The 26,484-nt window shown below is 47.2% G+C and overlaps 1 protein-coding gene across 9 annotated transcripts in view; it reads left to right on the top strand.

Moving 5' to 3' along the window:
• The window catches only part of SYNE3 (spectrin repeat containing nuclear envelope family member 3), a 106,463-nt gene that overhangs the window by 14,258 nt on the left and 65,721 nt on the right, over positions 1–26,484 (top strand). For 8 of the 9 annotated variants that reach the window (XM_073638347.1, XM_073638339.1, XM_073638346.1 and 5 more), the window contains exons 2-7: positions 17,196–17,352; positions 21,824–21,996; positions 22,142–22,451; positions 23,987–24,145; positions 25,128–25,472; positions 25,551–25,687. In XM_073638347.1, the coding sequence (XP_073494448.1) occupies positions 17,196–17,352; positions 21,824–21,996; positions 22,142–22,451; positions 23,987–24,145; positions 25,128–25,472; positions 25,551–25,687 (1,281 nt within the window). Of the gene's footprint in view, positions 1–6,661; positions 6,788–17,195; positions 17,353–21,823; positions 21,997–22,141; positions 22,452–23,986; positions 24,146–25,127; positions 25,473–25,550; positions 25,688–26,484 lie in introns of all 9 variants that reach the window. The other variant, XM_073638343.1, reaches the window with a different exon arrangement.

Genomic DNA, 26,484 nt, shown 5'->3' with positions numbered 1-26,484 from the left:
TTAATAATTTATTGTGTTGTGTCTGGTGTCGCTTTACAGAGGGTGGATGGTCCCTGCCGTGTCTGTGGGGTTTGGGGGCTCGCTGACTGTACAGAGGGTCCCTGCCATGTCTGTGGGGTATGGGGGTTCAATGTCTGTAGAGAGGGTCCCTGCCGTATCTGTGGGGTTTGGGGGCTCGCTGACTGTACAGAGGGTCCCTGCCATGTCTGTGGGGTATGGGGGTTCAATGTCTGTACAGAGGGTCCCTGCCGTATCTGTGGGGTTTGGGGGCTCGCTGACTGTACAGAGGGTCCCTGCCATGTCTGTGGGGTATGGGGGTTCAATGTCTGTACAGAGGGTCCCTGCCGTATCTGTGGGGTTTGGGGGCTCGCTGACTGTACAGAGGGTCCCTGCCATGTTTGTGGGGTTTGGGGGCTCGCTGACTGTACAGAGGGTCCCTGATGGTTCTGTGGGGTTTGGGGGCTTGCTGACTGTAAAGAGGGTCACTGCCGTATCTGTGGGGTTTGGGGGCTCGCTGACTGTACAGAGGGTCCCTGCCGTGTCTGTGGAGTATGGGGGCTCGCTGACTGTACAGAGGGTCCCTGATGGTTCTGTGGGGTTTGGGGGCTTGCTGACTGTAAAGAGGGTCACTGCCGTATCTGTGGGGTATGGGGGCTCGCTGACTGTACAGGGGGTCCCTGCCGTGTCTGGGGGGTATGGGGGCTCGCTGACTGTACAGGGGGTCCCTGCCGTGTCTGTGGGGTATGGGGGCTCGCTGACTGTACAGAGGGTCCCTGCCGTGTCTGTGGGGTATTGGGGCTCGCTGACTGTCGGCCATGTGTAATTGTAGCCGTCTGCAGGGACATTGTGGCTTCATGGTGATGTGGAGGAATCCCGCGGTCTCCTTGCTCCCCCTCCGCTATACAGGGAGGGATGTCTACCATGCTCTGGGCAAAATAGACAGCATTCCTGTGCTCATGTCAGCTGGGAGTTGTGCTCCTGTTTATGAGTTGTAGGCAGATTGTATCTGCAGATCAAAATTCACACCATATCTGTACAATCCAACCTGAACAATCATCAACGAAAACAGGTGTAAGACACAACCTGGACCCTGCAGCCCAGAATGGATGTAGTAAATCACTATCTTCATCGTGCTGCAAAGTCGTGCTGAGACTTGTAGTACCACCAGATATATCAGTGATAATGCTGCCAGTGCCAACTTGTACACAACACCCAATGAGATACAATTTGGTGACTCAGTGCGGTGACGTGACGGCTGTACTGAGTCACGTAAGCCGCCATGATTAGATGCTCATCCCTGCGAGACCCGGGGGCATTTATAATTGTTATATACTGAATGGATCGATGTGCAGTGAATCTGCTGGAGCTTTGCCTTTGGAGCGTTGCCCGCTGTGCTCTATGGGGAAGTGGATGAGACCCGAGGACAATGCACCCAGAAACCTGCTGCTTGGAGGAAAGTTCTCATCACGGCTCCTGGATATCTCATGTTATCTGAAGACGTCCGTAGAGCATTTATCTGCCCCAGTGTTGGATACTTCAGACGCTCCCGGCTCACCTGCCCTCATGATGGCATCCTGTAACGTATACACCCGCTGTAATAATCCATACCCTCATGTGACCGTCCATAATATGTTGTGACCGTCCAAACCCACCAGAGAGTTACATAGTTGGAGCTGATCCGTTAGGTCACATGTTTGACAGCAGAATTTTGAAGACAGCTCTGGAGGGCAATGGAACAAAGGCGTTTTTTATTTGTAAATGACTTTCCCTATTGCTACATGGATGCAGAATATTCTGATATGAAGCAATAAAGGGCGTTTACGTAATTAATCAGTCGCCCAGTTCCCCGGTTTGGATTATTTTGCACCCACCGCCCCTCCTCCTCCGGGGGTCCTTCTATTAGGATAAGATGCTCCTTTCATCCATTCCGCATATCAATTGCTACAGAAACCAAAATTGCTAACAAGAAACACGAGTTCTGCGAAACAAAGATCTTTTCATCTCTGTCAGCGACTGACGCCGAGGACGAGACCACTGGGAAAACTGGGGGGGCGAAGTCGCTCATTGCCAAATTGTATCCACTGCATGGAAACGTTAATGATCTGTAAATAAGAGAAACTAGAGGAATGTGACTTATGTAAGAAAGTCCCTGAATGGTTAATGTTTAACCCCTTATAAGTCAATGGGAAAATGTAACATGGGTCCATCATGGTGGTCAGGCCACTGGGTACAGGGTGGATCCTCTAGATGAGGAATGTCCTCCTCCGGGGGTGAATGTGTCCTTATAATGAGGAAATGTCACAGAAAGACAAGTCTGATAGATTTACATCCAAAGTGATGAAGAATGAGGATGAGACACTGAGCAAACGGGTTCAGAAAGCAGAGAGGATCACCTGCAACAATGTAACCAATGCCCAATATACAGCAATAATCAATAACAATGTGTCACTCCTGGGGATGGTGACAATGCTGCTCTAGGGCCGCACACCCCAGAATGCTGGAATCTGACATGCATGCTCGTCTTAGCCTCTATGGAGAGAGGACAAGTAAGTCACCACCAGATTCCTCTATCCACCCCACACTTACACTCCTCCTGACTCCTCTATCCCCCCCACACACTCCTCCTGACTCCTCTATCCCCCCACACACTCCTCCAGACTCCTCTATCCCCCCACACACTCCTCCAGACTCCTCTATCCCCCCACACACTCCTCCAGACTCCTCTATCCCCCCACACACTCCTCCTGACTCCTCTATCCCCCCACACACTCCTCCAGACTCCTCTATCCCCCCACACACTCCTCCTGACTCCTCTATCCCCCCACACACTCCTCCTGACTCCTCCAGTCTCCTTTGTCCTCCTTCCTCCACATTCCTCTTCCTCCCAACCCCCCCCCCCCCCCATTACTCCAGTCTCCTCTGACCTCTGGGCTCCTCTGCACCCCACCCACCTCTGCTGCTTCAGACTCTGTCCCCCCCTCTTTGCTCCTCCAGTCTTCTGACCCCCTCTCCATCCCACTTCCCCGTTACTCCGGTCTCCTCCATCCCCCTTCACTCCTCTGCACTCTTCTTCCCCCCCACTTGCACCTCCAGACGTCTCTGTCCCCCTCCCACTTCTCCAGACTCCTCTGTCCCCTTTTCCCCGCTCTGACCGTCTACTCTATCCCCCACCCCACTTCCTCAGTCCCCTCTGGGCTTCTCTGTCCGCACTCTTCCAGTCTCCTGTCCCCCCTTCTCGGTCCTCCACACTGCTCTGTCCCCACGTGCTCCTCCGGACTCCTCTGCACCCAGACACTCTGTTTCCAGCTTATCCTGCAGGAGCATAAGGATCCGGGAGCCTCCACACACGTAAATCAGCAGGGTTAGCCAACTATTAAGAATTCTATCCAATCAGCATTTGCTGGACAGATGAATATTACTTTTATTGCTCTCTGTTATCAGGTATTTTACTCTGGAGAAGCCGTGCTGTCCTACAGTCTCCTGCTCCTTCTTATCAGGCACAACCTGCACACACATTATAGAAGCCACCAGTGAAAATCCTTATAAATCTCCGGTCCATAAAGGATCGAAAAATGTATTTTACTCCAGCTATTATCCGGTCTCTTACAGCAGTACATGGTCAACCCCCATTGGCTGTATATTATGTATTTTCCCCATATTTGTGTGTTGTCACCATATATTTGACCTGAGATCTTGGTCCATTCTTCTGGAAGCACTAAATATTTTGCCTGTCACCCCGATCATCATATAAGCGCGCAGCGTCGAGAGCTGCTCACCGTCTGCGTTTCGCCTCCTGCATCTGTCCTGATTGCAGGTGTATTAATAATTCATTGTGCATTTAATTAGTCATGTAAGGAGCAGCTGTCACCGCTTAGATCCCGTCACAACACTGCGAGCCGCGGCCACGAGTCCCGTCATTTCTCAGCCATTGTTTGCACGCTATAATTATCATCTATTCTGCTTCAATTGGCCGTAAACTCCGGGGTCCTTTATGAAGCTGGTGACTCGTGGCCGGGGAGTGAAGGATCCACGCGTGTGATGAGCCCAGAACAATCCGTCCTCCTATCCTGTCTGTGAGGCATCTGGAGGCGGCAGGAGCCCGGCCCCAATCATACATGAGGAATACTGCTGTTTATGTCACCTATCACGGGAATCGGTGCGATGGTCACCTTCCTCCTATAGCTGCACACACAACTGGTTTAACTTTTTTTTTTTTCCACCTTCTGTTTCATTACCTGTAAAAGTTGCCAGACTAATAAAAATCCCAAACTGCCTCTTAAAATCTCTGATTATGTCTATGTTGCATCACCCCTACGACTTAAAGGTTCCAGTTATAAGGAGATGCACAGACCAAGGTTTTTTGAAGCGGAGAAGAACAATGAGTTTAGGAAACGTTCCCCTTATGGAGTATTTGCACACGGAGTTTTTGGAGCAGACTTGGTCTCTGTGCACACAGCGTCTTTTTCCACCATTGAAGCCGCGTGAAAAGTCTTTACATCCGAAAGAATGAACATATGAAAAAAGCACCTTTCTCTGCGCACGTTCCGTCTTTTGTTACTTCTTTTATACACTTCAGTGTTCGGAATCCCTAAAGTATTATCATGTTTATTCTTCGGGCGGCTTCTTAATAGGACATATAGTAAAATGACGCCGGCGGATGAGCTGCCGGGAAAACGACGTAAGAAATGCTGCCAGATTCTCTTAAGGAAAAGCGGCTTTCGGAGATAAAACTCCAGTGACTGCAGCGGCGTCCTCAAGACGCCATGTAAAGGGGGCAAGAAAACTGTCCCGATCCTCCTCCAAGTCTCCAAACTCCTCAAAACTTGGAGTTGTCTTGCAGAGTTTTCAGAGCAGAAACTCCATATTCACAGAACCTTAGAGAAGTTTTAGAGGGTTTTTCTTTTCCTGAAATGTTTTTCAAGACTCCTGGAAGAGTTTTTCTTTCTTTTTGTCTGTTGATTGGACGGTGCGTAGTTTCGAGAGGTCTCCGATCAGGATTCACTTTAAGGCTTCATTCAGATATCCAATTCTCTCACGTACGAGAAAAACGGACTGAATTATTTTGATCAGAGTGTGGACCGAATGTCATCCGCTTTCTTATACATGGAGAAAAAAAGTTTCTTCACCGTCTCCTATGTGAAAATCAGACAGCAGTCAGATGTCGTCCAGGTGTGGTCCGACTTTTCATGGACCCATAGATTTGCATTGCCAAATTTTATCCAATACTCGGATCAAAATCTGACGTCTCCGAGCTTTTCTGCAGATAACTCTGTTCACGAAAAATCATGGACCTGTGAATGGCCCCATAGACGATCCCAGGTCTGAGTCCTATCACTGAAAACCATGGATAACACTCGTACGTGAAAATCAGATGTCTTAATGGGGTCTAAAGAGGTGAGAACATTTCCCCAAAACGGAAAGAAATGCTCAAAAGTGGATTTCCCATATAAATCAGTCTGAAAATGAAAAGAGTTTTTCAAGAATTTTGGAGAAACTCCACTCCAGAGACCTCCATGTGAACAACGCCTTAGGTTAGAAGGGCTTTTTTGGGCCAATACAAAATGACAAGTTTTTAAGTGAACACCGCTTCAGAAATCGCTCCTTCTTTCTGTGAATTTTTGGAGGATTTTTTCTGTTCCTGGAACATTTTTGCAGCCTTTTTATTGGGCAGTGCCTTAAAGTTGCATGGACTTTTTTTCCCAACACCTGAAGTGGGGAAAAAAAAAAGCATAGAACATGAACAGGAAAGTGATTTTACAATTGAAATGAATAGGGAAGAGTCGTCCCAGGAATTCTTCAGAGCCACTAAAAAAAAAAAAAAAAACCCCTCCAAAAAACTCTGTGCACATAGTGTCTATTTTGGGTTTAAACATTTTAACATTGTTAGTCTGACCTCTGCTCATTTATTGGTGACAGATGTGGTATCAATATGTTGTACTGTCCCTTTAAATCCAGTCCGGAGCACGAGCTGGCAGCCGGGATGTTTTTGTCTGGGGCTGCGACGTTCCGCCTTTTTACTGTGGGTTTTAGTAGGCGGTTTGGTATTTCATCCGCTGCCATTATCTTCGATGCCCAAAATGCCTCGGGAACGCCCTGCGCTCGCTGGGGGGGTTTATTGGCCTCATCTATTGTTCAGCACTGGAAGAAGAAAAAAAAATTGCTGAAATATTCCTGCTTTGACTATTCATATTATTTTTTTTGTAATGAATTTTAGTTATTTTACGAGGGACGTGCCTGAAATACCCGCAGCTGTCACGTGGCGTGTGTTTTCATTCAGCAGTTAATGAAATTCTCCGTCTTGTTTTTCAAGATTTTTTGTTCCCCTCCCTCTCTATATACTCACTTTGCAAACACATTATATAGGGGATGAATGCAGATGAGGTGTAATCCGTGTGTGCACAGGGGCGCGGCGAGCCGCCACCTTGCTGTATTTGCAGGTGTCAGCCGGAGATGCAAATCGTGCGGATGATTTATATTTTGCACGTTGGAGGGGGGAGGGGAAACAATTCTAGAATAATCATTATTTAGGATTTTTTTTTTTATTATTGATCCTTAATTAAACATTTTTGCAATTTTGTTGCTGTAACGTCTTCAGATTTTTGCATCTGTTTCTGTGATGATAAAACGTTTCTCTGCTTCGCTCTACTGTGAAATAACACAGGAAGTGGTCGGGGAAGAGGAAGACGCGGAGTCTGCAGCACACGCTCTGCAGCACACGCTCTGCAGCGCAGCACGTCATATCTGTGGCTGGAGGGGAAGGGTAAAGCATCTCTGCCCGAAAACAACGGTAATGTCCCCTGTACATGGCCAATGGCGTCAGTAATAGGAAACTTTCATTAAGTCTAGAGACTTGTTTCATGTGATTATTTCATGCGATGTCGGAGTTATGGGCGTCTGTATCTGATGTCACCATTACTGATGGGGGCCGGAAGCCGCACGACGTGAATACAGCTCCATAATAACTGTACCGAGCCGTCAATGTCTGTACTGTGCAGCGGACTGTTACATCGTCTGTAGGTTCCTGCACCTTCTCATGATGAGAGGAAAGACTGCACTTAGATTGTAGTGGTACAGTATGTATTCACACTCAGCGCTGCAAACCTCCCAGCACTGTCACATAAAGTACATATCTGATCCTGTACTGATCCTGAGTCACATCCTGTATTATACTCCAGAGCTGCACTCACTCTTCTGCTGGTGCAGTCACTGTGTACATACATTACATTACTGATCCTGAGTTACATCCTGTATTATACTCCAGAGCTGCACTCACTATTCTGCTGGTACAGTCACTGTGTACATACATTACATTACTGATCCTGTACTGATCCTGAATCACATCCTGTATTATACTCCAGAGCTGCACTCACTATTCTGCTGGTGCAGTCACTGTGTACATACATTACATTACTGATCCTGAGTTACATCCTGTATTATACTCCAGAGCTGCACTCACTATTCTGCTGGTACAGTCACTGTGTACATACATTACATTACTGATCCTGTACTGATCCTGAATCACATCCTGTATTATACTCCAGAGCTGCACTCACTATTCTGCTGGTGCAGTCACTGTGTACATACATTACATTACTGATCCTGAGTTACATCCTGTATTATACTCCAGAGCTGCACTCACTATTCTGCTGGTGGAGTCACTGTGTACATACATTACATTACTGATCCTGAGTTACATCCTGTATTATACTCCAGAGCTGCACTCACTATTCTGCTGGTGCAGTCACTATGTACATACATTACATTACTGATCCTGTACTGATCCTGAGTTACATCCTGTATTATACTCCAGAGCTGCACTCACTATTCTGCTGGTGCAGTCACTGTGTACATACATTACATTACTGATCCTGTACTGATCCTGAGTTACATCCTGTATTATACTCCAGAGCTGCACTCACTATTCTGCTGGTGCAGTCACTGTGTACATACATTACATTACTGATCCTGAGTTACATCCTGTATTATACTCCAGAGCTGCACTCACTATTCTGCTGGTGCAGTCACTGTGTACATACATTACTGATCCTGTACTGATCCTGAGTTACATCCTGTATTATACTCCAGAGCTGCACTCACTATTCTGCTGGTGCAGTCACTGTGTACATACATTACATTACTGATCCTGAGTTACCTCCTGTATTATACTCCAGAGCTGCACTCACTATTCTGCTGGTGCAGTCACTGTGTACATACATTACATTACTGATCCTGTACTGATCCTGAGTTACATCCTGTATTATACTCCAGAGCTGCACTCACTATTCTGCTGGTGCAGTCACTGTGTACATACATTACATTACTGATCCTGAGTTACATCCTGTATTATACTCCAGAGCTGCACTCACTATTCTGCTGGTGCAGTCACTGTGTACATACATTACATTACTGATCCTGAGTTACCTCCTGTATTATACTCCAGAGCTGCACTCACTATTCTGCTGGTGCAGTCACTGTGTACATACATTACATTACTGATCCTGAGTTACATCCTGTATTATACTCCAGAGCTGCACTCACTATTCTGCTGGTGCAGTCACTGTGTACATACATTACATTACTGATCCTGAGTTACATCCTGTATTATACTCCAGAGCTGCACTCACTATTCTGCTGGTGCAGTCACTGTGTACATACATTACATTACTGATCCTGAGTTACATCCTGTATTATACTCCAGAGCTGCACTCACTATTCTGCTGGTGCAGTCACTGTGTACATACATTACATTACTGATCCTGAGTTACCTCCTGTATTATACTCCAGAGCTGCACTCGCTATTCTGCTGGTGCAGTCACTTTGTACATACATTACATTACTGATCCTGAGTTACATCCTGTATTATACTCCAGAGCTGCACTCACTATTCTGCTGGTGCAGTCACTGTGTACATACATTACATTACTGATCCTGAGTTACCTCCTGTATTATACCCCAGAGCTGCACTCACTATTCTGCTGGTGCAGTCACTGTGTACATACATTACATTACTGATCCTGAGTAAATATTATTTTATATGATCAGACTGGCAGCGTTAACCACTGATCGGCCATTCTCAGATGAGCGGATAGGTAACTATTTCGCAGTTCCTCTGTGCTTGCTGCAGTGAGTGATCTGTGGTAGGTTGTTCTCTGCAGGGTGATTCCTGTTTACACAGAACAATGTGCTCTGAGAAGAATGATGTTTTGTGCTGCACTAAGGATCATCCAATTGATGAGTAAAATGCTTGTTCATCGGGTGAAATTATCGCCAGTCTGTTTACACTGCAAAATTATCGTGAAATGAATGATTCTAGGAGCTTTCATTCACAATGATCTTTCTGTGTAAATGCCCCTTGACATCGTGTGTAATATTCCAGAGCTGCACTCACTATTCTGCTCCTATAAAGCTGGCAGACAATCAGTTCTTCCTATATCTGATGACTTTATTGAATCTGATGTACAGAAGACCCTTCACAGAACGTAAAGCACCAGAGCATGAGCAAGCAGGGTATGCTGAGATTCGGCTCCAGTGTCTCCAGAATTATGAGTGCAGCTCTGGATGATGTAACCCTGTATAAGTACAGATAGGGTATTTCCTTAGAAATTAATTGTTCTTTGGAAAGCCACAAAGTATCGTATTTTACGGAGTGCAGCTGGCGAGCGGCCAGTGACTGCAGCAGGTGAGAGCGGCAGCGAGCTCTGTACCGTCTGGAGTTACATATTAACCTGTCAGGTGGATTGCAGGTATTATTATTACTTTACAGCAACATTTTTTTGTAAAAATACAATCCCCATTATGTAACCCATGGTGACAAAACAAATCACTGTGCTATCCTTGCTGACCGGTGACGGAGCAGCGGCGCAGTGCAATTCCTGCTCTGGCTGGGCGTTATTATTTATGTTTTGTATCTTGTGTTTATCTCTTTGTATCTAGTTTTGTATGTGTTGCTTGTTTGTGTATCTGATGTGTAGGGAATTGTGTTTGCGTCTTGTATCCACTGTTTATCTGTTATGTTTCTTGTTAGTTTCTTCTGTTTTGTTTCTATTTTGCGCCTGTTTTTCGTACGTGTTTTGTGTCGCATTTATTTTGTATCGTTCGTGTGTATCTATTTGCATGTCTTGTGTATGGGTTTATTTAGAAGGGCCGGCAGCAGCGAATAAACGACCACCAGATCCATACATGAGAGGTGACAGGTAGACCGCACTGCTGTGTGCACAGAAAAACATTGTTCTCGGCAGCACATGTGCTGGTTACACAAATCGACGTGCTGTCAAGAAGATCATTTTAAAGCAAATTTATAAATCCTTTCTCCCGAAATGAAGGAGCGTTTTGTTCTTACATCAGCCGATTATCATCCTGTTCACACCGACTGATAATCGGGAAATGATACTGGTATTATCGGCCTGTTTACATTGGATTGACGTGTTGTATCTATTCTTATTGGTTGTGTGTTTTTTATGTATATTTTTATGTCTATTGTGCTGGTGTTCTCTTGTTCTGTCGCCCAGATGCCGCCCGCATCATCGTATCCCCCCCTGGGACGGCGTTAACCAGTCTTAAGCCCTGGTTGTCTGGTCTCGCCTACATCCTAGAAAAAGCTGCTGTAATCCCCCTGATTATGATAAAGCCCTAATTGATTCTGTCATAAGAAATGGCGCAGATCCTGGGAGGAGGAGGAGGAGGAGGAAATGTGCGATAAAGGGAGGAAGAGTCTCCGGGCTGATGATACAATGTAACAACCTCTGAGATACATTGTTTATGTGCAGGTTAATGATATGATGAGCTCCCGGCCGACCGCCCATCACTAGCATTTGGATCATGCTAGGAACAGATGGGGTCCAGGTTGTGCTGGGGGGGGGTTTGATCTTTGGAGGTAGGGGCAGTGTGTGTCCAGACTGTTGGGGTGAGGGGCTCTCCAGATTGTGGAATGGATGCGGGGGCTATCCTGGCTGTAGGGGGTTCCAGACTGTCATGGGTCCTGATTGTGTAGTGGGGGGTTCCAGATTGTGGAGGGGTCCCAGGATTAGGATTATATCTTATTTGTATTGGAGGTTTTCCTATAGACAATGAATTTGTGTTCAAATTTAAGGGCCAGATCCCTCTTGTGCTTTGGGTTCTTTTCCCGGTGGTCAATGCTTGCTGACAGTGAGTGGAGCATTGTGGCTCGCATAGAGCTAACACTTCAGAAATCAATGTGACATCTGTATCGAGGGGCTGGATCGCCGCTCTGTTTTCCCTCTGCCTGCGGCCGCCATCTGTGGGGCCTGCTGAGAATTTGTCCTCCGTGCTTGTTGTACTATCTGGTGGCACATGTGACAGGCTGCTCCGGGTGTGACGACACATGTCCTCTGATAGCCTGCAGCTGCTGCGGAACATCATGAGAACCAGACCGGATCCTGCTGAGTGATTTTAATGCATAGTGCCATCCTGCGGGGTTGTGATTGACAGGTGATCCCCCGACAGCTGAGATTATTCCTCCTGGCAGCTGTCCGGCCACGTGCCGCTGTGAGACTCATTGTCCTTTAAGGCTATGGGCACACAGGAGGTTTTTTTTTTTGAAGTGGTCAATAACGATAAATGCTGTAGTGGAAACCTCGCCAGCGCAGGCGTTCTTGCTTTTTTGGAGAAGTTTTTTTTGTTTCCTGCAGCTTTTTTTTTTGGGGTGCCTGATTTGGAGAGGAGCCGCTATAAAGAAGTAAGGACTCGGACCTGGAAAGATGGGTTACTACAGCTTTCCCCAGGACTTTCATATCTTTGTCCTCTCATTAGAATAGGTGATTGATATCAGATTGGTGGGGGTCTGCTGATCGTACCATGCACAATATCTGGACCCCTTTGATCCTGGGACCCTCATCGCTCCGGTATTGATAACATTCTGGATCTTAGTAAATTCTTTTAAAAGGTTTTTATTCTGGGTTAAAGAATTTTATACAACAAATAACCTACTGGGGAATCCTGGGACATGGAAGAGGGAGGGGGTCTCCGTCCAGAAGTGGAGAGACAACAAGATCGTCCCTCATTTGGGAGGACCCCGCAAATCCCATACATACAATAGAACTATGGGGGGCGATGCAGAGGAAATGCACTTTTGCATTCAGGTCCCCTAAAGACCTGATTGCCGGGGTCCCAACTTGTGATCATTTTTATCTTAAAATGAAAAGCGGACAGACAGATATGCTATGTTTTTCTGACATCTGATGCATTTTCACTGTTCTTGTGAACATTTACTTTCTGGATATAATAAGATTTCCTCCTCTGCTGCTAATGAGGCCCAGATGTATTTATAACGACGTCCTGATGCCTGTGACTAACGAGAGGAAACCGCTGCTGCGCGGCACGACTGAGTCACAGGAAGCTGCGCTGGCGGGAGGGATTCCCTCTATCTCCGAGCGCAGGGTGTTGTGGTAACGGATCCTCCCCTGTGACTGCGAGGGTCCTGGTGGTGAGGGGTCACTACAGGGCGGAAATACAGGTGGTGCAACTTGTGCGGCCGCACAGGGGCTCAAAAAGTCAGGGGCCACATCCAGCGCCAATGCAGGGGGAATTATGATAAATGACTGTTCGTGCACAGGGGCCCATATACTCCTCTTACACCGGGGCCCATATACTGTTCATACACAGGGGCCCATATACTGTTCTTACACAGGGGCCCATATACTGTTCTTACACAGGGGCCCATATATTGTTCTTACACAGGGGCCCATATATTGTTCTTACACAGGGGCCCATATATTGTTCTTACACAGGGGCCCATATACTGTTCTTACACAGGGGCCCATATATTGTTCTTACACAGGGGCCCATATATTGTTCTTACACAGGGGCCCATATATTGTTCTTACACAGGGGCCCATATATTGTTCATACACAGGGGCCCATATATTGTTCATACACAGGGGCCCATATATTGTTCATACACAGGGGCCCATATATTGTTCATACACAGGGGCCCATATACTGTTCTTACACAGGGGCCCATATACTGTTCTTACACTGGGGCCCATATACTGTTCTTACACTGGGGCCCATATACTGTTCTTACACAGGGGCCCATATACTGTTCTTACACAGGGGCCCATATACTCCTCTTACACCGGGGCCCATATACTGTTCATACACAGAGGCCCATATACTGTTCTTACACAGGGGCCCATATACTGTTCTTACACAGGGGCCCATATATTGTTCTTACACAGAGGCCCATATATTGTTCTTACACAGGGCCCATATACTGTTCTTACACAGGGGCCCATATATTGTTCTTACACAGGGGCCCATATATTGTTCTTACACAGGGGCCCATATATTGTTCTTACACAGGGGCCCATATATTGTTCTTACACAGGGGCCCATATATTGTTCTTACACAGGGGCCCATATATTGTTCTTACACAGGGGCCCATATATTGTTCATACACAGGGGCCCATATATTGTTCATACACAGGGGCCCATATATTGTTCTTACACAGGGGCCCATATACTGTTCTTACACAGGGGCCCATATACTGTTCTTACACAGGGGCCCATATACTGTTCTTACACTGGGGCCCATATACTGTTCTTACACAGGGGCCCATATACTGTTCTTACACAGGGGCCCATATACTGTTCTTACACAGGGGCCCATATACTGTTCATACACAGGGGCCCATATACTGTTCATACACAGGGGCCCATATACTGTTCATACACAGGGGCCCATATACTGTTCATACACAGGGGCCCATATACTGTTTTTGCACTGGGGCCCATATACTGTTTTTGCACTGGGGCCCATATACTGTTTTTGCACTGGGGCCCATATACTGTTTTTGCACTGGGGCCCATATACTGTTTTTGCACTGGGGCCCATATACTGTTTTTGCACTGGGGCCCATATACTGTTTTTGCACTGGGGCCCATATACTGTTTTTGCACTGGGGCCCATATACTGTTTTTGCACTGGGGCCCATATACTGTTTTTGCACTGGGGCCCATATACTGTTTTTGCACTGGGGCCCATATACTGTTTTTGCACTGGGGCCCATATACTGTTTTTGCACTGGGGCCCATATACTGTTTTTGCACTGGGGCCCATATACTGTTTTTGCACTGGGGCCCATATACTGTTTTTGCACTGGGGCCCATATACTGTTTTTGCACTGGGGCCCATATACTGTTTTTGCACTGGGGCCCATATACTGTTTTTGCACTGGGGCCCATATACTGTTTTTGCACTGGGGCCCATATACTGTTTTTGCACTGGGGCCCATATACTGTTTTTGCACTGGGGCCCATATACTGTTTTTGCACTGGGGCCCATATACTGTTCCTGCACTGGGGCCCTCACTTGTGTTCGCCACTGGGTGACTTCATATATGTCTGTACACTGACATGTTAATAAATACAAAACGTGCACGGGCGGATACAAAGGTGTCCACATCCATGACTCGTCACGTTTCACCCCTATAAAAGGCGTGTAGACATTTGCAATTATTTTTATTGTTCCATTGTGTTTAAACAAAAAGAAAAAAGATTTTGCAAATACATTAAAAATCTCCCATTTTGTGTTCCCAGTTCCAGTGTAGACCTATGTGTTTCCTTGGTTACAGACTACAGTACCACAGTAGTCAGATCCTGGAGTGCTGCCATGCTTCTTGCTTTTCTCCTCTATAGACAGATGACTATAGCGGACGACTACATGGGAATATTAGTTGTCTGTAACCATGGAGATGTATTAATCTGCGCAGGAGCTGTAGACAGTTTACCTTTATACCTTTTATAAATGGTTGAGATCTTAGCGCCTTGTTGCATATTGCTGCATTTGTTTTAGCTTGGATACATCACAGCAATAGTAAATTGGTTGCAAAAGTATGCACACCCCTGAAAGGTAACCTGTCCGCAACATTTTTGCTAAGCAGTTTGTGCTACAATTGCAGCGAGACCCTTTTCATTGCAATCTGTTGCTCTAAGAAGAAATTTGTCTATATGCAAATGAATCTCAAGTGCTCTGGTGAGCGAATCAGAGGCTCTCGCTGTCCTTGGCTCCTCCTCCTGCGCCACCGTCTGCTACTTGACTGACAGTGGAGTCTCTACTGCTTGATGTCACTTCTGCTCCCAGCTGAAATCTTGTGCATGCGCTCACTCGTCTCTTGGCCGGTGCATGCGCTCACTCGTCTCTTGGCCGGTGCATGCGCTCACTCGTCTCTTGGCCGGTGCATGCGCTCACTCGTCTCTTGGCCGGTGCATGCGCTCACTCGTCTCTTGGCCGGTGCATGCGCTCACTCGTCTCTTGGCCGGTGCATGCGCTCACTCGTCTCTTGGCTGGTGCATGCGCGCTTGTCTCAGCAGGTGCATGCGCTCGCTCGTCTTTCGGCTGGTGCATGCGCAATGCACTGATATGTGCTGCCAAAATTTTTAGTCTCGTGTTTTGCATGCGCCGACCAAAGACAAGAGTGGCACTTGCACAAGATTTCATCTAAGAGCAGCGGTTTTGTCACGCAGCAGAGACTCCGCTGTCAATCAAGCAGAAGAGGGCGGCACCAGGTGGGAAGAAGTGAAGAGGAGGCGTAGGCTGCAAGTGCATCAATTCGCCTTCCAGTGCACATGGATGAAATGGGTTGTGACAAAATAGGGATCATTGCTATTGTTGCTTTGCATTGCAAAAAATGTTGCTGGCAGGATCCCTTTGAGGGAATAGTAATTTTTTTGTTTTTATATTATTAACATATTCCACAGGAAGGGAATGGAGGGGGCACTCTACCCCCTCAGCTGGGGATTGCACTCTCCACAGCACAGAAGAGGTTAAACCTTTCCCCTCCAACGACTTTCTTCTTCCCTTAGTTTCCATTGCAAGGTCGCTGTAAACACAAAACAGCAGAACAAGATCTGTCCCGATCCTGAGCCGCAGTTCTGTTTATATTCGATACATTGTAACAACAAGAGCAGTTGCAGAAGTTTACACGTCCTGTAAGGAAAGTGCTTTGTGGCTCCGAATCTCATTCTCTGACTCAAAGAACAAGTATTTTAATATCTTCAATGTTTCTTTTACAAGTTTCATTGAACCTCCAAGAAATCCCTGAGCACAAGATGGAAAAAGTGAGAACTAATAGGAGTAAAGTCCCGAGAAGCCGCATCTGGGGGCCGAGCTGCAGGCGGCGCCGCGCTCCGAGGGGGCATCGGCCAAGGATCTGCACAAATCCCAGTGCCAGGAACAGGCCGTGGTGCCCCCGACTGGCACCGGGATGACCTTCATATTCCTAGAGGTCAATTAGGGGGGGCGGCGAGGCACAGCGGCAGAACGAGGATCCCTGGGGAATGTTTTGGTAAATCCAGAACGAGGCGTAATGAAAACATTAATTATTGGCGGTGTCCCCTCTCTCGCCATGGTCGCACTCCAGAAGAGATTTTCCTTGTTTTTGGATGTGAGTTCTGAGTAATTCTGGGGGGAAGAAAATCTGTAGGGGGGAGTTTTTAACCTCTTCTGTGCCTGGCTGCTGCAAAATTCAGAAGAATATCTACTGTGCTTTAGTAAAATACCATCTACCTTCCCTTAAGGGGTGTTAATACTTTTGCAACTTTATTTTTTTATTGCCCAAATGTATCTAAAATATAAATAGAAGCCATTTTGCAAAGTCTTGATTAAAAAAACAAACCCTCTGACCGTTTCTTGTATACAGCTCCGATACCAACCTGTGTGTCTCCTTGGTGACCAATCCTTGCGTTGTCTGATCCTTCAGCTGCATCTCTCCACCTCATCTCACTTCTATATTGTGGTTAGTTTATCAGGCTGCACACGACTGCAGGATCAGACTTTAGCTATGAACACCCATAGCTCTGCATTGGAGCTGCATACGCAAAACGGTAGAAGATTTTCCATTGACACGCTTTATAAAAGTGCTTCATTTTGTATATTCGATGCATTTGAGTGACAGTAAAATGTGCACGTCCGCTTTAATTGTGGAACCTTGCAACAAACCATCACGGTTCCCCTGTTTGAAAAGGCTTTTTCCATCACCTTCCGTTAGTCCGGAATATCGGATAATCCAGGAACCACCGTACCCCATTAAAGGCTTTTCCTGTAAATGTGCTTACTGGCCAGTGAACTAAATAAAAGGGGCGGAGTTTATGCAAATAAACACAATCCAGGTGTTCCTCGGGGGCGGGCCTTGTGAATATTCCACTATTTGGGATTCATGGTGTCCTTGTCTTGCAGCTTCTCTCATGCGATGACGCAGCTGCCACATGATGAGTTTGAGACGTCCCTGGAAAAGGCAGAAGCCTGGATGAAGGAGATCCACAAGCGGCTGAAAGAGAATGACAACACCCAGGGCCCGCGGTCAGCACTGGAGTCCAGGCTCAGGGAGACAGAGGTGAGGACGGAGTCAGCCTCTCCTGATCAGTGCTATATTCGGTCAGTTCTGGTGTTTCGCCATAGGTGGCTTCTGGCGCTCATGTTGCAGGAGAGCGCAGTCAGCTGCAAAATTAGTACAGGGGTACGACCGATGGGTGTTATAATGGCAGCCATATTGGTCATCACACAAGTTTGCTAGGCATAAGTATGACATTGAGCTTAATATAAACGTTACTATATTGACAGGAGGAGCAGCAGAGGGGCTCCTCCATGATTTGTGCCCTTTGCATGCTCATTGATTTGGTCATCACTATCTGAGAGGCAGCTGGGATTCCTCACATTCCAGGTCGCCCTGTGCAGGATTCGCCGGGCACAGACATACAGGAACCAAAGGTCAGAAATCCCAGCATCCGATGATCAATGCTTACATGGCAGCCGGGTGTCCGCAGGCTGCCAGGACAGACTGATCCATTGTCTGTCACATCGTGTATGTCCGGCTGAAGTTCTGCTACCCATTGAATATAAACGTCCGGACAATCCACACTTTACTCTGCACTGACGTTCTACAATGTCAGTGCAGAGTAAGCAGCTTGCAGGAGCAAAAACATACCTTTCTTGGCAGCACATCGTGTAATCAGGATGGGCTGCCGAGAGCAATGATATTCGTATTACAGATTGTTCTGTGCGCAGTCAGGCTATCTAAACGGGAGATAAACAATAGCCAATCAGAAATCATTTAACATTAGCGTCCGGCTAGTGTGAATGGACAGAGCTGCAGTGTAAAGCAGGAGGAGGGACAGCCTCTGAGGTGTGAAAATGGAACTAGCACTACCTATGCAGCTGAAGTGGGACTCATTGATCATACAGCTACCCTACTGGAGCACTAATGCAGTGTAAAGCATGGGGAAGGAACTGATCAGCAACCTAAAGCCCCCTTACCCATTTAGAATAGATGGCTGACAGCTATCACTACTGAGTCCCCCTATACATAGGAACGCTCGGCTTCCTGAAGGTCAGAAATCCAACGTCCTGAATCCTTCTCTTCCCTGACATCACTGGAGTCGCTCGGCCCCATACACATTAGACTGTCAGCCCACCCCGCCAGGTAGAGCCGACAGCGCAGCCGAGCTGGAGCCGCGGAGTCCAGAGAGCAGAGCTAAAGAGCAGCCAACACTGGGGGGACTGCACAATCTCAGGGGGTCCTGGCCCCCCCAATATCAGAGGCAACAAAGTACAGTATCCTGTTGATAGCCCCTTGATTTTAGCATCTAGTGCAGCGTATTATATCCCATTATAACATGTTACATTGTATCACAATGGGGCAGAGTTACCAGTTCTGACAGTTCTTACACAGTCCTAAAACGCGCCAGTTAATCACAGCGGCTCGATAACTCGAGTAGTGTAAGACTGACCGGTCTAAGTTCACACCACGTTTGTAGTTGGCTGATATTGTGTCAGAAATGTGGAAATGTGCGGCACGATTCTGATACATTGTCACATCTTATCCAAACCCTTTTTGGAGGGGCCCTTCCACCCTGTCGGCCGGGGCGCACGGTGGCCGCTATTCATCAAAGTTTTCACCACACTTCTATAAGAAAACTTTTACACAACTCAAGGTTACTCAAAAGTTTACCAACTTTTGGCATTTTCACACCAGTCCTGATAGTCTCTGCCGAACTGGGCAAAGAATGGAAGGAACAGGGTGTGATGAAGGTCGCCCGACAAATCAAAGCTCACGTGTAACTTACGCTAGAAATGTCCTCCAGGCGCTGGGAGGTGCAGACCGCCGAGATGCGCCTGACTCATTAAATGGCGTGCGTCTTTTTAGTATTTTGGAACATATTATTGATTGGAGGATGAAATGTGCCAGTCTTAATGAATCCGGCACAGAGTGTCTAATGCACATAAGTCTGCCGCCGGTCAGGAAACGGTTATTTGGCGGAAATTACAAAATCTGGCGCATTTACCTCCCATACTGCCGAGTTATTTTATTCCGCAGTTTATTATTTTACAAACGGGTTAATATTTTTCTGTCCTATAATAAAACATCGCAGGGTCACCACAACATATAATGAGCGTGTACCCGGCTCCGCTCAGCGCTCGCAGGCTCCGGACGCGCAGGTTGCACAGACGTCTGCCCGGATCCACCGCAAACATAGAAAAAGTCCAACAATGCAGAGACGATCCCAGGGGACCCATAATAAAATGGCAAAAAACTCCAGGCGCCCACGACCTGCCGACATGTCTGCCCAGGTCCGCCCGTCATGGCCAGCGGCAGGTGTCAGCCCCTCTCTGATGGAGCGATATGGGAGATGAGAACACCCTCCCCCACACACCTGAATGTCTCATGATCAATTATGTCACAGGGCGAGAAACACTTAAAAACAATAACAAATATATAAAATTACATAAAATATATAGTTACACCTTATAGAGATAAATAAAGATAATCACCAAAGAGCAGAAACCCCAGAGCACATGACAGGCGCCCGTTCACACTACACGTCACCGGTCAGATCATTCAGCAGGATGATGTCACATTGGAAGTAGATTCGTTGGGTCTGATGGGATCGTCTCTGCATCTTTGGGCTTTTCTATGTCTAAGGGTGAAAAGTCGGTGGATCCAGACACATCATACACATCCATTATAGACTGGAGCTGCATGTCACTGTTATTTTTCGGATCGAGTGGTCTCTAAAAATCATAGAGACTCGTCTGTCTGTGACCTAAGTCATTGATCAAAATTACCCATAGAGGAAAATCACAGAGAAAGTGTGCCGTGTGTCGTGTGCAGTCCCGCGTGTCGTGTGCAGTCCCGCGTGTCGTGTGCAGTCCCGCGTGTCGTGTGCAGTCCCGCGTGTCGTGTGCAGTCCGCGTGCCGGTCGTGTGCAGTCCGCGTGCCGGTCGTGTGCAGTCCGCGTGCCGGTCGTGTGCAGTCCGCGTGCCGGTCGTGTGCAGTCCGCGTGCCGGTCGTGTGCAGTCCCGCGTGTCGTGTGCAGTCCCGCGTGTCGTGTGCAGTCCGCGTGCCGGTCGTGTGCAGTCCGCGTGCCGGTCGTGTGCAGTCCGCGTGCCGGTCGTGTGCAGTCCGCGTGCCGGTCGTGTGCAGTCCGCGTGCCGGTCGTGTGCAGTCCGCGTGCCGGTCGTGTGCAGTCCCGCGTGTCGTGTGCAGTCCCGCGTGTCGTGTGCAGTCCCGCGTGTCGTGTGCAGTCCCGCGTGTCGTGTGCAGTCCCGCGTGCCGTGTGCAGTCCGCGTGCCGTGTGCAGTCCGCGTGCCGTGTGCAGTCCGCGTGCCGTGTGCAGTCCGCGTGCCGTGTGCAGTCCGCGTGCCGTGTGCAGTCCGCGTGCCGTGTGCAGTCCGCGTGCCGTGTGCAGTCCGCGTGCCGTGTGCAGTCCGCGTGCCGTGTGCAGTCCGCGTGTCGTGTGCAGTCCGCGTGTCGTGTGCAGTCCGCGTGTCGTGTGCAGTCCGCGTGCCGTGTGCAGTCCGTGTGTCGTGTGCAGTCCGTATGCCTGTTGTGTGCAGTCCGTGTGTTGTGTGCAATCCTTGCTCAGTCATGTTTTTACACACGAGAAAGCTCAGACATCGGAGTGAGGTCTCAGAAGGCTGCAAAGAAAGACAGAACCCGTCTGTTGGCCATGAAGAAGACAGAACCTGGTGAAACATGTAGGAGATCAAGGGCGCCATTATATATTTTTTGGCTCCCTATTTTAGCCATGATGGAATTAGGCCCCTGCAGACGAGCGTATGAGAAATCCTCCAAGTTTTCCTACTTTTCTTCTGGTCGCCGTCCTGGTGTCCGATGTTTACATTCATACATCTACCCTAACAACGTACATGATCACATATAGTTTCCTGTATCCGTAAATATCGGATGTTCCGTTTGGGATCCAATATTTTTATTTTACGCACCCAAATCAGTCAGCGCTCGTCCGCATGAGCCCCAAATCTTATGGGGTTCGCGCTGCATTACTGGACTTTTTCTAAGTTTGCGATACATTATAAAATGATACATTGCAGTAAAGTATAAACCACGGCAGAATTCTATTCTAAACTGTTACATTCTATTATCATAGTAATGCGGCATTATACAACATGAGATTATAGGGTGTAACCAGTTATATCGTATATTACCTTATAAAACCTCCTTGTATCATATTATATTACATTATTTGAAATTGCATTAGAAAATGTTACATTGTCTTCTATTCCATAGCTTATATAACTTCTCAGCATCGGGCTATATTTTTATTACATTATGTTGTTACGTTCTAAAATGTTACATCGTATTATATTACATTCTGAGACATCACAGTTCTGCATCATTATGTATTACACCATATTTTATCATCATATTATTTATGATACAATGTGATATAAGTAACATAAATATAATGTATCACATTTATGTTCCATATTTACATTGCTTTACATTTTACATTTATACATTGTATCATATTACAATGTCTCTGAGTAACTTGTTACCTTCTGGGTAGAATATCTGCTCCTTGGAAGGAGACGGGAAGCTGCTGGTGGAGAAGGTCCTGATGAAGGCCGAGGTCCTGCTGGGTGACAGCAGCGAGGAGGAGAAGCACGAGGTGCAGCTGAAGTTGGCCAAAATCAAGGGCTCATTGGAGGAAACCACCACGTACATGACCCACTGTCACAGGTGAGACTTGTGGACCCCTTATACTTCGCCCCCCATTTCTCGGCACTTTCAGGACCTCTGCTTGCTGTCAGTGAATAGGAACATTGTTCTTTACACCCCGAGGAGCATTGGATCTCTCAATGTCAACGTTCCCCTTCTTCCACAGCCGAATCGAGTGGGTCTGGCTGCACTGGAACGAGTACCTGCGGGCACGGGACGAGTTCACGCTTTGGGTTCACAACGTGTCGCTGACCCTGGAGCCGGACGTGGAGCTGCAGCTCGGCCTGAAGGAGAAGCGCTGGCAGTACGAGCAGGCCCTGGTGCTCATGAAGGACGTCCTGCACCAGTCGAGGCTGGTGGACCGGCTGCTGGAGGAGGCCTCCTCCCTGTACAACCGGATCGGGGACCCCAGCGTGGAGGAAAGCGTGCAGAGCGCCATGATGGCCGAGTACATACAGATAAAGAAGAAGGCGCAGGTCTGTGCTCGCTGCATGGGAACGGGGTGTCGGGCTCCGGTAACTTTATACAAACTTTGTTAATTCTCCAGTCACATCCAAAGCTGCATCCAGAATTCTCCTAGTTGTTTGTCAGGGAGCAGTGCATTGTGGGAGCCGGGATCACATCTATACATGTCTAATGTTGCGCCTTTGAAAGAGCAGCTCAGCTAACGTAGGCCAAGTGTGAACGCATCTCTGGTTGCAACTGGAGGATAAAACATGATTTTGCTTAAAGGAGTTTTGCACTTTCACAGAAGTTCTCCTCAAATAGGCATGTAAACGAGCGGAGAGAGAGCTCGTCATCCCAACATCCAGAGACGGCTCTCCACCGCTGCAGCCAATCACTGTGCTCAGTGTGGCATGCATCTACAGCAGTTAAGCTCAGTGATTGTCTGCAGCGGTGATGTGCGCTGGAGTCGTGATGTCCCCACTGCAGCCAGGACACAGAGTTCAGAGCAGCGATGGAGACCTGACCCCGGACGGAGGAGACCCAGATCCGTCTGACATGGTGGTTTTATGTGCTGCGGTCATTGAGGAGCGATGCGGTGAAAGTGGAAAACCTCCCCAACATCTACAGACTGATGGTGACCTGGATGATTATCTGACAAACTATGGGTGATCATCTGCTGATCTATAGATCCTGATCTGATCACTAACAAAGCATGATGATCTGATGTCCTGTATGAAAATATCATCACCTGGATTAACCTGAGGAAGGTGATCTGGTGAAATAGACATGAAATTATGATAATCTCTAGGTAGTGATATGGTGACCTCTAAGATAGTGATCTAGTGACCTTTAACTGATTTTATTGTCATTATGTGGTGATCTATAAGGTAGTGATCTGATAACGTATAGCTGATCATGTAGTGATCTGGGGACCTGTAGGCAGTGATCTGGTGACCTATAGCTGATTACTTAGTGATTTACGGACCTGTAGGTAATGATCTGGTGACCTGTAGATAATGATCTGGTGACGTATAGCTGATTAAATAGTGACCTATAATTAGTGATCTGGTGACCTATAATTAGCGATCTGGCGACGTATAGCTGATTAAACAGTGACCTATAATTAGTGATCTGGTGACCTGTAGCTGATTACATGGTGACCTATCTGGTTTCTGACACTTGGGGTTAGTGACCATTTGCACAACCCCCGTAGAAGTGACTGAGATCTCTGATAGTGACGGTGGCTGGATATGCGGCCGTGTCCTGGATCCAGGAGATCTGGTGATCTCTGCTCTGTGATCAGCGTCTGCCGCTTCTCCCTCTGATTTCAGCTCTGCAGCAGCTTCTGCCCGTCTCCAGCCGCTGCTCGTCTTTGGCTGGGATCAGTCTCCTGTCGGCTGTTTGCTCAGTTTCACGTCTGTTTGCATTTAGTTTAGTGACTTAAGAGAATCTTGTTCACATCGTTCACCGCAATCCACCGAACCGCAGGCGACGTGGCCGAGGTTAACCCTTTACGCAGTCTCATCTTGTGTTACAAGCAAATATCGGGTTTCTGTGATTTCAGGAGCGGGTGGAACGTCTGGAGAAGATCTGGAAGGATCACGAGGCCTACGAGGGCGACGTCAGCGGCTTCAAAACCTGGCTGAACGGCGTCATTGAGAAGCTGAAGGTTTATGTAGGAGCAACGTCCGACTGTACAGAAAACCGGCTGCACATCCTGCAGGTAAAAGATCTCTACAGACGGAGAAAATGTCCAGAGGGAAACAACAATAAAGGGAGAAGATTCCAAAATACAAGTGATAATAGTTTATGTATCAACAAACTGCAAAGTGAAGAAAAGAGAAATGTAAATCCCATCAGTATCTGGTGACCGCCCGTCACCTCCATCATCAGTATCTGGTGACCGCCCGTCACCTCCATCATCAATATCTGGTGACCGCCCGTCACCCCCATCATCAGAATCTGGTGACCGCCCGTCCCCTCCATCATCAGTATCTGGTGACCGCCCGTCCCCTCCATCATCAGTATCTGGTGACCGCCCGTCCCCTCCATCATCAGTATATGGTGACCCTCCCGTCACCCCCATCATCAGTATCTGGGGGTCACCAGATACTGATGGGACCTGGTTAGGTATGAGATTTCCCGGTGTAATAACCTCCCGCATTCTTATCTCTGACCCCTGGAATGCCTGGTCCGCGGTGACAGGTTGTATAATGACAGGTATGTCAGATCTGACTTCTTGTACGATGTCACGCCCGGCCGTCGCCTCCGCTCGCTTCCTGCCATTGTGAAACATTCCTGAGCTCCGACAATTTACATTTCACATTTTTGTTTTCCCTTTAAAGTGACAGTGATTAATTATGTTCTGTAGACGTGTCCTGACTATTTTGCCTATATCTGCACTAGGACGAGAGGATATTGGAGCCTCCCGGGTTATACGTTCTTTATGTTCCCTTCATACATTTCCCGCCATCTGTTTCCTAAGATCCGGATAAACGACAGCGAAATCAAATCAGAGCCCTCAATAAAACAAGTCTGTACCTGCTGCACGGTCGGCGGGGGCTGGACTTCACGTCGCCCGCCCCCGAGGATCTCTGTGTGCTAACCAATCATTGTCCCATTACGATCGGTTGCAGGAGCCATATTTGTTGTGGGGGGGGGCAGGTGGTCCTGCTCTGTCTCCTTCAGAGTCTTCTCTATTGCAGGAGATCAGTAAAGATGTGGAGAGCGGTAATAAACAGCTCGGAGTCCTGGAGGAGAAGTCGGCCGAGGTGATTAAGAGCACGTCACCCCTGGGGGCTGAGAAGATCTGCCGGGAGCTGGAGGAATTGCGCAAAACCCTGAAAGAGTTAAAGCAGATGAATGACGAAGAGGAGGAGACGCTTCTGAAGACTCACAACACGGACAACACCTTCCTCCTCCTCGCCCGACAACTGGAGGCCAACATCAATGAGTTTCGTAAGGCCACCCAGAGGCTGGAGGAGAGTCTGGAGTCCGGGGAGCGGGTCAAGAGCGAGGATGAATTAATAGCCCTATGGAAAACGCTGAATGTGAGAGAAAGGGTTAATATCATTTACTGCAGCTCATAGGTCGTAATACAGACTAACGGGCCGTCTCCACATCCACAGGCCACCAAGTCTGCACTGGCCGCAGAAGAAGCCAAAGCCGAGAGGGTGAAGGTGCAACTAAAAGATCTCTTCAAATTCTCCAAGGATGTCCAGCCGCTGTCCGATGGAGTCATCTCAGCCATGCGCGACTATCAGAGGTATCTACACACGTCACCACATAATAAAGACTCAACTACTATAATACTGACCCCTATGTACAAGAATATAACTACTATAATACTGCTCCTATGTACAAGAATATAACTACTATAATACTGCCCCTATGTACAAGAATATAACTACTATAATACAGCTCCTATGTACAAGAATATAACTACTATAATACTGCCCCTATGTACAAGAATATAACTACTATAATACTGCCCCCTATGTACAAGAATATAACTACTATAATACTGCCCCTATGTACAAGAATATAACTACTATAATACTTCCCCTATGTACAAGAATATAACTACTATAATACAGCTCCTATGTACAAGAATATAACTACTATAATACTGCCCCTATGTACAAGAATATAACTACTATAATACTGCCCCCTATGTACAAGAATATAACTACTATAATACTGCCCCTATGTACAAGAATATAACTACTATAATGCTGCTCCTATGTACAAGAATATAACTAATATAATACTGCTCCTATATATCAGAATATAACTACTATAATACTGCCCCCTATGTACAAGAATATAACTACTATAATACTGCTCCTATGTACAAGAATATAACTACTATAATACTGCCCCTATGTACAAGAATATAACTACTATAATACTGCTCCTATGTACAAGAATATAACTACTATAATACTGCTCCTATGTACAAGAATATAACTACTATAATACTGCTCCTATGTACAAGAATATAACTACTATAATATTGCTCCTATGTACAAGAATATAACTACTATAATACTGCTCCTATGT

This window comes from Phyllobates terribilis, unplaced genomic scaffold (genome assembly GCF_046119375.1).
Source record: "Phyllobates terribilis strain yellow unplaced genomic scaffold, ASM4611937v1 Scaffold_7__3_contigs__length_470593459, whole genome shotgun sequence".
In the NCBI taxonomy this organism is placed as follows: domain Eukaryota; kingdom Metazoa; phylum Chordata; class Amphibia; order Anura; family Dendrobatidae; genus Phyllobates; species Phyllobates terribilis.
The sequence above is the reverse complement of the archived record's forward strand: the minus strand, read 5'-3'. Positions and strand labels throughout refer to the sequence as shown.